The 11708-nt window shown below is 42.1% G+C and overlaps 2 protein-coding genes across 3 annotated transcripts; both read right to left on the bottom strand.

The window, feature by feature from the left end:
* Nucleotides 1-645: 645 nt before the first annotated feature.
* On the bottom strand, nt 646-2382 carry s100t (S100 calcium binding protein T). 2 transcript variants are annotated; one of them, XM_079693681.1, is made up of 3 exons: nt 2351-2382; nt 1251-1413; nt 646-1160 (listed from the first exon to the last, which is right to left on the bottom strand). In XM_079693681.1, exons 2-3 carry the CDS (start codon nt 1410-1412, stop codon nt 999-1001), a joined length of 324 nt encoding a protein of 107 aa, XP_079549807.1. In that variant the 5' UTR covers nt 1413; nt 2351-2382; the 3' UTR covers nt 646-998. The 2 variants fall into 2 exon arrangements, with proteins under 2 accessions (XP_079549807.1, XP_079549806.1); XM_079693680.1 differs by lacking the exon at nt 2351-2382 and having other exon boundaries at nt 1251-2089.
* Nucleotides 2383-3648: 1266 nt separating this feature from the next.
* Nucleotides 3649-9795, bottom strand: LOC307012945 (protein S100-A16). The gene is made up of 3 exons (XM_079640149.1): nt 9637-9795; nt 4229-4350; nt 3649-4113 (listed from the first exon to the last, which is right to left on the bottom strand). The coding sequence occupies exons 2-3, from the start codon at nt 4346-4348 to the stop codon at nt 3958-3960; spliced, it is 276 nt and encodes a 91-aa protein (XP_079496275.1). The 5' UTR covers nt 4349-4350; nt 9637-9795; the 3' UTR covers nt 3649-3957.
* Nucleotides 9796-11708: the final 1913 nt, after the last annotated feature.

Here is an 11708-nt window from a genome sequence, read left to right as displayed (position 1 = left end):
GAGTGCGTGTGTGTGCCATGTTTTCTTTCTCTCTCTCTCCAACACACTCAAACATACCCTGTAGTCTGTAATTAAGTGTATTACTCAAACTTCCTCTCAATCATATACCACAGGATAGAAAGAAAGAAAGAGACGTTTCCTGGCTTTCTAATGTCCAGGCTGGTAACTTCCTTTTCATATACTCACACACACACACACACACACACACACACACACACACACACACACACACACACACACACACACACACACACACACACACACACACACACACACACACACACACCTTCACACTCCTTTTGTGCTTTCTTTCTCCAGGGTTTTTAAACAATTATGGGTGTAGGGCCCAGATCACTTTACGTTTTTCTTTATTCTGCTGTAAAAACAGGAGTCTGTCCCTGCATCTAAACACCAAATTACCTGATGAATATCACACCGTATCAGAACTTAAACAACCTCCAATACTATCTATTTCATTATTGCTATATAGATACGTCTTTGCCCAGGATTCATAGATGTGTCTCCATATCTATCCCCAATGCAGTAATCCTCTATCAGACTCAATTGAGGGCCACTTGCTGCCCCCTGGTGTCCATCATGTGTTCACACTCATCCTCTCTACTGTAATAAGTACAACTCACAGCGTTATGTTTGAGTCACATTTATTCTTTCCAGGGAGGTTTTTCTTTGCTTTGAATGTGTTACAAAATACATGAACAGAAAAAAAGAATGTAACAATGACAGGTGCTGAAATGGACTTAAACTCTCCAGATGTTCACATTTCAATAAATACTGTTAGGAATGGATTGATTGGACATTGCAGACAAATACACACACACCCAACATGTACTGCTCTAGTGACTATCATTTAATGTGTGAGAGTGTGTGTGTATTTGTGAAGTCCATGACAGGATGTCCTTCTCTCCTGTCCGAACTGTTTCCTCCCTGGAGCTTTTTGGGTGTTTTGCAGAGTGGACGTCCTTGTGCAGAGGGCGTGTTCACTTCTTCGTGGGCTTGTCGTTGAACTCCAGGAAGAAGTCGTTACAGGCCACGGTAAGAGCTCCGACCAGGATGATGAACTCAGTGAAATCTACCTCTCCGTCATTGTTGGAATCCAGGTCTCCCATTACCCTATCCACTGCCTCCTTATCCTGAGCGTTCTGCAGGAGAGAAAACAGAAATGAGGGGCTGAATCTATTTAACACACGAGTAACTTTGCATCTAGTTCTCCTCACTATCTCCTCTCTTACCCCCAGGTAGTTGCCGAGCTCTGCGGTGAGCATCTCTTTGAGCTCAGCCCTGCTCAGTGTGTATTTGTCCCCCTCGTTTCCAGAGTACTTGTGGAAGGTCTGGATCAAGAGCTGCATGGCGTTCTCCAGGGTGGAGGCGTTCTCTGGGTTGGGCAAAGACATTCTGTAGAAGGACAGAAAAGAAGGAGGGTTAGAGAAGGCGAGAGCAAGCAAAGTCCCGCCTGAATAAACTATTTGTAGCATGGAGTAAAAACGTGCTGCAATCAATCAAAATGCTTTTTTGGTTGCTCTCTGTCGCTCGTTGTCTCTTTATCCCTTCTAAGACACACTGCTAACTGAGATAGCTAGAAACAGATCCATTATGAGTTCAATCTATCTGGATAAAGCAGAGGTGGAGAGTCGGAAACCCTGCACAGCCCTGGAGGCAATTCGTTCCGTTTCCTCATCAAAAGTGTTTCCTCCCTGACAGTTGTCCTGATAAGATTCTGCTAGAGATTAAAATGATCCTCAATCTGTTTGTTGCTTTGCCCCTGCAAGAGGACCTCTGGGAGTCAGAGCATAGACAGCAGCCGGACATGTGAGCCAGCTGATAAGAGTGAAACTCTAAGCTGGCGAAACAACCCAACTAGTGGAGGAGATGTAACCAGGACACGCAGAGGGAACCTGATCCAGATTTTACTTTAGCTCCACCGGACGGCAGAAAGAAAACAAAGACAGGTGTAAGTCTTTGCCTTTCTTGAACCTTCCTCACCTCTGAACTGTAAAAGAGTTTTCCTAACTTTCACTCACATCCTACATCAGTTTCTCAATGTGGACACAATGTTACAAAGTGTCATGGATCAACAGAATGACAAAAACTTATCAGAGACATTTTTGGTAAGCTTTGTTCAAGATACACAAAGGATTCATATCTTATCCTAAAAACACAGAAAGCATCTTTGTTGATGAATTGCACAAGCACATCCAACAAGCAGTTCACCTACAGATAGCATCGTGTATTGGATGCACCCTCAAAAATCTACTTTAAGAGTAGAAATCGTAAGAAATAACAAAACAGAGACAGAGTTAAAGTCTGCCCCCTACATACTGTACATTCTTACCTGAATGGAGGGCGAGTGATGGCCTGCAGGTCAGGTGCAGAGAGAAGGCAAGAGCGAGTGATGAGGAAGATGAGCAGGACAACGTCTTAAATACATCACTCACTCCACCCATCCCACCTATCCCTTCCTCCCCTCTCCCTCCTTCCACCTGTCGCCCCCCTTCCCCTTCCCCCTCCCCTCCCCTTCCCCCTCCCCCTCCCCCTCCCCTCCTTCTTCTCTCCTCCTACTCTGTTTACGCATAAGACACCTGCTATCCCTTAAAAAGACACAGGAAAGATCCACCTGCCCCGCTCGAGAAAAAAGAAAATGGTACTATGACTACAGCATTAGGTCAATTGAAGTACCCATAATAAAAACACAAGCCCCACTAAAAACAATTGTGTAATTCACATCTAGACTCGTTATTGTACGGTAAGATAGAAGTTTAAATTGAGTTTGTGACTGATACAGTATCCAAAGGATTATTGTAGCACAGATGAATGGAGCCATCACACCTGGCAGCCATGCAGTGAAATCCCCATACAAAGACCGCAAAACACACACAAAGGAAAAGAACATGCTAATACACACACGCGCACACATGCAGGCACACCCACACATACAAACACACACACATTTTCAAAAAACACATACACACCTAAACCTCTAAAAAATGCAAGCAGTACAATGGATACAGAGAGAGCCAAAGGGCTTTGCATGAAAAGTAAAGGAAGAGCACAAATAAATTACATGAGAAAACATATGATCATGTTGAATGAATGTTCTTGAAGCTCATATTCTCTAAAGCAAACAACATCAACATTAATGCACGACCACTGCAGGATGTCATGAAATGTATGTTTGATCAGCCTTGGGGGTAAGTGCATCTTCATGTTAGTGTGCCGTCGCAGCAGTATATTGTGTCAGTGAATGGGGCGGCACAGTTTGTGTGCATGTCTGTATGCGCCATATGTGTGTATGTATAGTGTTGCAGAGTGGAGGATGGTGAACAATAAGAAGCGAATACTATGTTCCAGGATCTGGTTGCAATAGTTGATGCATCTAAAGGTTGCTGAGTTTGATTAGTCAGGTATGTCACAGCTATATTTAGCAAGCGTTGCTGGTAGCTATGGAAGAAGCAGGTATCATTACAGCGGGAACCTGCGGGACAATGTCAAACCATATCAGGGAAACCACGAGACACATAGCTTATTCTGTTGGGTTTCCCAGGAGTATTTTATATTGGAAGTCAATGGGTACCGTCATCACTTAAACGATTAAATGAAAATGCAACTTAAGAAAAACTCTGAGACAGATAATATAGTTTCATTGTATAAAGCTTTTATTCTGAAAACACAGTGAGTATCTGGTATATAATTGGTATAAAAAAGACACTCCCATCTTAGAGTCCTTCAATGTGTCCTTGACAGTGGAGATCAATATGGTGTGAATGAAAAAAGGCTGATCTGGACATTAAGAGCATTACACAACTGGTTGATTAACTGAATAAAAAGTATGGACTGTTTTGAAAAAATGTATATCTGATGTTTAGCATTTAGAAATCTAAAAAATATACTTAAAAATCCTCTAAAATGAATGCTGCTCCCACAAACACTGTGGTTTAACATCTATGATGCATCTGCAGTGGCTCCAGTCTTGCTCGCACTGAGGGAGGAGGCCAGGTAGCCAATCAGAGTGAGGTATTCCTGGAAGCTGACCTTTCCATCATTGTTCGCATCCAATCCGGACTGCATCTCCTTAACGGCAGAGGAGCAGTTGGTATCCTGCACACAAAAGGAAAGACAGAATAAGATCTTTGAAAACTATCATATATTCTGATGAATAATCTGTACAGCAAAGAGTGTTGTCGAAAAGGCTAAACCTTCTTTAGTTCCTTACCTGCATTAGGCCACCAAGCTTGCTCTTTACCAGCTTCTGGAAGCCGCCTCCGTTTAGGTTCTCCTTCCCCTTGGTAGAACTTAGAAACGTGGTGACCACAGTCTTTATGGCTGACTCCATATCTAAAGAGAGAGAGAGAAGAGGCGCGTTCACACCAAGTACTTTTCCCACAAAGGTTCCTGAGAACTACGATTTAGTTGCGTTCACACCAAAAAGTCCCAGGAACTAAATTAGTTATAGAGAACCTTTTTTACCCCCTTTTCAGTCCCTTCTAGAGAGCAGGGACTTTCGTGGGAGAAAAAGGTTCCTGTGTCTGATTGGCTGGGCGGAATGCAAACCACGCCCCGTCAAACTCCCAAAAACATTTGTGAAGCTGCCATTTTATTATCCTCGCATTGCATTATTAGCATTAGCATTAGCCCAGCGCAGAAACGCAGAGAGACTAACTTATGACAACACAAAATAAAACATGGGAGCGGTGGAGATGAGGAGGTGTCGGCGTTCTGGCCATTTACTCGGAAGGCCTCAGTAGAAGCTGCTGGGAGTCCCAGTAGCTTCTACTGAAGCCAGTCATAGATATATATATATATATATATATATCTGGTGTGTATATATATCTATGAAGCCAGTCCCTAACTCCAGGGACTTCCAGCCGGGGATTTTGGGCGGCTGTATACACTGTGAAGTTGTTTGCGGCCAGTAAACCCAAAGCAGAAGAAGAAGTAGTGACGTCAGCGGCTTCAATTGCCTAATCCACCCCCAGGAACTAATTTCCGGTGTGAACGCGATCTGTACTTAGTTCATGAGAACTAATGAGTTCTCAGGAACCTTTGTGGGAAAAGTACTTGGTGTGAACGCGCCTAAGGAAACACAGTGAAGAATTGAGTAAGGGAAGTGGGCAAAGAGAGATACTGCCATATCTTAGACACTCAGACATCATGCCGTTGGCTACAGTTCCTAGGTATTTTATTAATATGAAAATATATTTACATGGGGGTCTAAGGAGGATAAAAGGCTTATTTTTAGTTATTAAGTCAGGGAAGAGAGCACAGCATGACTTTGGAATCCTTGTGCATAGATCAAGATTCCTAATTAACTCTGTTATATATTACAAAGTACTAAGATCAAGTCATTTTACAGCATTCCACTTCATGTTGCATGTGTGATATGATTAGAAAAATACTGAAATGAAATGTAATGATTTCAGTTAAAAAAAACGTATAGTTCTGCAAAAAAACAGTTGTAATCAGCAAAGCAAATCTGGCTGAAATGCCTTTCATCAGGTTGAGACACTGAAGTGTAATTCTTCTACTTCTAATGTCTTTATCAGAGCATAAACATGAACATGAACATGGGAAAAAGGTGAGACACACAAGTGATGTCAGCATAGAAAAATAGGGACAAGGGGGGTTGCAGACCCTGGAGGATCTTGAGGTAAACAGAGCGAGAGAGAAGGGGTGATGGAAGGTTGAAGAGGAGGGGAGTCTCTGAGGTAAACACAATGGGAGCTGTGATCTCTGACGGTGGACATCTGATCCCCAGAAGCCAGCGTGAGGCCACAGCTTCAGATTACTGCCTGCTGCTCGTCTGCTGCTGCTGCACACCGCCCTTAAAACTGTACGAATACACTGCTTACTGTGCTCAAATATGAACATAACACAGTACCAAAAGATTAAACTAGTCTGAAACATCTAATGCTGCTGTTATTGAGATGGTCTACGAGTACTTTAAAGCTAAACCATCATCTAAACATGAGACAAACTGTTTTAAGATTGGTTATTTCCACTCACTGCATATTCCTAGTTTGACCTTTGACATAGGCAATGGAAACACATGTATGCTTTCATGGGATTTTAAATCTTGTATCAAAACAGTGAGTTTGCATACTGAAACCACAGATTAATTTGTTTCCTGAATGAGCTTGTTGATTAACTTTAGGCCTTTCCACAGAACACGTGTTGACATGTCACAGTAGGAAAAGCACAGGTGTAAATAATAAAACTAATGATGGCCCTGTTCCATTTAGCCGCTTTGGTTTCAGGCTCCTAGTATTGTGCATGGCGGCTCTCTGTTACAACGTCACGGCTCACTGGGACACCTGAATAGAACAGAACCATCCGTAATGTCATTGGCGACGCCTGTGCTTTTGCTACTATGACAAGTTAAGATGTCTGCGGTGAAAAAGGTCTGCTGTCTCACGATGCAGTGCAAGAAGAAAATAGAGGAACTAATCACAGCAGTAATATATACACAAAAGTATATATACCTTTGTGGTGGTGATGAGAGATACATAAAGAACGTAAAGTATTGAACAGATACAAATACTTTTAGTTCTGAAATGGAAAAATTATAAAATGAATTGTGTACTAACTGCAAAAACAGAGTATTATGGAAATTTTTCGATATATTTTAGTTTGTTATGTTTACAGCAGGTATGTATTATTGAAGTAGGAATTACAGCTGCGACACAGTGTGACAATAATATCTCACTTTCACTTTTGATATTTGACACTGTATGTTATTGGTAGATAGCATGACATTAAGACAGCTGATAACACAGCAAACTGTGTGCTAACTCAATGCTAAATGAAACTGGCACCTAATGTTTCATCTTCAGACTTTATTAAGGCAGTGAACACAAAATATTTCGGCCAGCAGAGGGGCCTCTTTAGGTTTCTGTTCCCATTTATTTTTCTGTTGTCTCCACAAACTAGGTTTCTGTTCCCATTTATCTTTATGTTGTCTCAACAAACAACATTTCTAAGGCAACTGCTCACAGAATATAAAGAGGGCCTGAATGAATGCTGCAGATACTTGAGTAGAGTCGATAAGTATCGCAGCAGTGGGGAGCGAGGCCTTCCTGCAGGGTTTCCACTGAGTATCGGAAACTACCTGGAGGCAGCGGCGGCCACAGGATGGGTAATGATGAGGGGGGGGGGGGGGGGCCTGTGGCGATGTTGTCGGAGTAACTGTAGAAGCTGCTGAAGCTCCTATCTGACACAGTCGTCACACTTCAATGCTCAGGCTGAGCACCCACCCTGGCCTTCTCACTCACACACACACACACACACACACACACACTCACACACACATACACACACTAGAGAGGGACAACACCAATTAGGACTTCTGGTGCATTAACCTAATTACTGGGTGAGTGAGAGCAGGCACACACCCTGGATTCTGTTTCATGACTCCCTAACATGCCAGAACACACACACACACACACACACACACACACACACACACACACACACACACACACACACACACACACACACACACACACACACACACACACACACACACACACACACACACACACACACACACACACACACACACACAAGCTTGCTGTTCATCATTATTTTATAGGTTACTATAATTGTCCCAACACCCTCTCTGAGACTAATAGCAGCATGGAGCCTGCAGACCGTGTGTGTGTGTGTGTGTGTGTGTGTGTGTGTGTGTGTGTGTGTGTGTGTGTGTGTGTGTGTGTGTGTGTGTGTGTGTGTGTGTGTGTGTGTGTGTGTGTGTGTGGTTGTATTCTTTACAGGCTATATATCAAAATGCCTGACAGGCCACCCTCCATTAGTGTCTTTTCCAAATGTGTAATGAAATAAGCACGAAACCAAGTAGTCTTCAGTCAGACCCGGAGACATCGAGGCCACAGAATTACACAAGGTGCCTGTCGTAGGGTTTGTCAGATAAGCAGGATGTGGCCTGACAGGGAGTGTGTGCTTAGAACAGAGGAGGTTATCCTGCAGCCTCGGCATGAAGGGATTATCTTGACTATGGTGTAATAAATGTTCGTGTGAGGCCCAGAGCATAGCTTGTTGGCTTTACTCATTATTTTTGGCATTTCACTTGAATGTTGCACCACAAACATTAGTTCACTGATTCACATGTTTTTGGCTTGAAATAGGATATTTGTATGTCCATATGAACCACTGTCAGTTGCATAAAGCTACGATAGATTGATATTTTTTCTGCTACTTTTGATATTTTTCAAAGCCTAACTAAAGTTTATTAAATAAATATAAAAAGCATCTGAACAAATAAAAAAAATTTTTTTTACTTTTCTATCCTGTTTCTTACAATACTTCAGACATATATTGCTATCCCATTAAATTATGGTCTGAAGATTGTAAACTGCATTATCCGGTTTTAAAATTGGTTAAGTTATAGTTCCATGTTAATATGTTAAAAATATATGCAACACATAAATATGGGTATCTTTTGGCGGAATTTAAGAGCATTACATGTCGTCTCTATTGCTTATTTTAGCATGTGTTTTTCTGTTATATCCTTTTCTCTAATTGGTCATGTTTTGTACCACTTTTTAGGCTGCATTCTTAAACTGGTCTCCCAGGTCAAGCATACAGCTTCAGGTAAAGTTATAAATAAATATTCATACATGTCTTATAATAAATGTTACTGTGTTTAAATGTGTCTTTGTACTATGTATTATGTCATTTTACCTATATGAAAATGAAGCTCCAAACAATTACAGTTTGTTTTAAGTGTGTGTGCACCTACCTGAGAGAACAAATACAGCATTGTGGACTTACATACGTTGGTGAGATCACTCACTAGCTTTAAGGCTCAACAAGTCCAAACCAGTTTACAGGCATGTCAGGCATACGGCCACCCAGCCCAGGCCATGACCCCCCCCCCCCCCCCCCCCTCTGAAGCCGGACACCACAAACTGTCTGTCCATCCTTCATTTCTCGGCTTTTACCAGGCTGCACACAAAGCTCCCAGGCCATTATTCTGCTACTTGATAGTTCATGAGCTCCTGAGCATTGATAAGTCCCAGCGATCAGCTCCACCCTGCTCGTTTTGTTTGGGCTGGGTGTGATTGACTCATTTCCTCCATGTTATCTGTCGTCGCCCTGGTCGGCATTTCTCCTGCGCGTCACACCAGGTCAAAGCTACTCGAGTCTCGCTACCGGAGTCTTATCATATCGTTAATAATTCAGACTGATAACAGCCCAAATCTGACCGTCGGTACAGTGATCAGTATGGCTGTTTAACGGGGCAAAAATGGCCTTGGCGCATATGCCAAAACTAGTCAGCGCACCGTGCGTAACGGAGATGTCAGGGGCTTGCCCGAGTTTACATTTGTCCCTAAATAATCCTGATAATTTGTAGAGAGGCCAGAGGAAGAACTGACACACCGCAAATTAATAAGTAAACGTGAGTCGAGACTCCGGTGTCTCTGGAAGTGTAAAGGGATGGGGGTTAAATTACCAAGGAGAACCCGATTCCTGTGGCCATCACGCTGGGTATGACAATAGAGACGCCCGCTAATTATGCAACATGTATGACACAGAAGAAGAAATAAATGTAACTTATTAAACAGCACAATTAATTACATAGACACAACAGAAAAGTATCAGACTCACCGTTAGGATAGAACAACAAAAGGCAAGAAAGAAACTGTGTCGGTTACTGCACTCCTTGTTTCTCACAGATCCTCCTCTTCAGACTGCGCTAGATTAACACATATCTTCTCCGTGATTTAACTGTTCACTCCTGCCAACGTTTTTTTCGTTGTCATAGGGCGTGTGCTTGGGAAAGAAGGAATGTGAAAAGAGGCGCAGCTTAAGCAACACAGACGTTTTGCACCAACTTTTTGTAACAAACATTTCCGTTGTTTAAGAAAACAGAACAAGGCTTTTTAATGTGGATTGGTTCATATTTTTTGTTTTTTAAATAGCTGTTTTTATATTTGAACTTTTTTGGCACACTTTCGTTCAACGTGTAGTGGCATGCGCGCACTCATGGCTAAGTGCGCGTGTGTTCCAAGATGTACTCATGCCACACCCTAAAACTGTACCCAGTGGTGAAACGAAGGAAAATATACTGTTCAATAGAAAATAAACTTTCAAACACACTGTAAAAAATCAAGGTCTGAGCAGCAAGGAACATTTTGTTTACACTTTATTTTCAGCTTAAAACACAACATCTTGCCTGCCAGCACAACAACTCTGTGTTCGAGAGGGAGATGAACATCACAAGACACACACACACTTTTTCTGACATTACCATTCTGAAACTCCCTTATAGACCTGTAAGCACAAGCAGATGTGAGTGTGTATGTCTGAGAAACAGCTAGAACTGGTTTTTAGTATTGCTAATGTTGCAAATTGTTCATTAGTGACTTGTGTGTCAGAGTGTGTGCCAGATGACAGTTGCTGGTGAGAGAACCAGGAGAAATAAACACAGACTACTCTGCTTTAGGGTGTTTTCAATTGGGCTTTTAACCCTTTTTTTCTAACTGGCACACAGACAAGGGAGTTACATGCCTGCAACTGTTACAGAGCATCTGAGGACACTCTATTGGCTGAACCCCTCCTATGCTTGTTTGGGAGATGCCCAATCAGCTGCCAGGACTCCTTGAAGTTGAGCTCTCCATCATTGTTCTTGTCCAATGAACTCATGAGCTGGTGAGTCAGCAGCATTCTGCAGGAAAACAGGAAGACACCACATAAAATACAACAAAAAAAGTAGTAGTTAGAGCTAGAGTGGACTGAGATATTATTGGTTGTGTGTGTGTGGGGCGAGGAGACAGAGGCAAGCTGACACCACTGGCACATACAGCAGTTATATAATTTATGCTTCGTCAGCAGAAGTGGTTTGGCACTAGGATCTGAAGCTCTGTCACCATCTAGTGACCAAAGGGAATATTTCAACACTCCATGCGATGGAAGCACATGGAATTTTCCACAAAGGGCTGCCCAGTAGTTTGTGTTTGGCCTCAGAAGCTGCTACTTTATGCAATTGTTTTCTGGTTGAACACGGCAACACAACCACAAGTACACAAGGCTAGAAAGAAACTGAATTCTCCGAAGGTTGCCAACTCTTTCTTCCATAAAATACTCATTGTTAGTGTGCAGTGAAACATCAAATGTTCTAATATACTGTTACAGCATGATATAACTACTCTAGATCCAGGAAGGAGTGAAATAGCTAAATATTCATTTTAAGTACTGTTGTTCCACTCAGAAGTAGAGTGAGACCACATGTATTTTTATGTAGAAGAACAAAAATGGCCTTTAGAACACAAGTATGACTAACAGTTAATTATATGGTCACAGCAAAAAGGGCCAATGTGGTATCCAGATGATAACCATTTCAATACGAATCAGCCCTTGTGAGGAGTTATGTTTGACATGGCAAACAAAGAGAGTCAGAGCAAACTTAGAACATCTTTTTGATTTTTTTATCAGTTTAACTTTAAAATGCTCTTTTCTTTAGAGCAGGAAGACGGTTGCAGCTGATCCAAAATCTACAGATAAGGCCAGCAACATGCTCTTTCTGACTTTCAGCCACAAACCTATGTGTTCCTTCTTTGGATATCCAACCCCTAATACATCCTCATAAAAATGTTTATTGATTCCCTAAAACACTTCAGCTTTTGGCAAATGTTACTCAAGAAGAATAGAAAAGTGTCATTTTCAGGCTTGCATAATGC

Source organism: Notothenia rossii (genome assembly GCF_949606895.1).
Source record: "Notothenia rossii genome assembly, chromosome: 7".
Taxonomy (NCBI): domain Eukaryota; kingdom Metazoa; phylum Chordata; class Actinopteri; order Perciformes; family Nototheniidae; genus Notothenia; species Notothenia rossii.
This window is presented reverse-complemented; position numbering and strand designations above follow the sequence as displayed.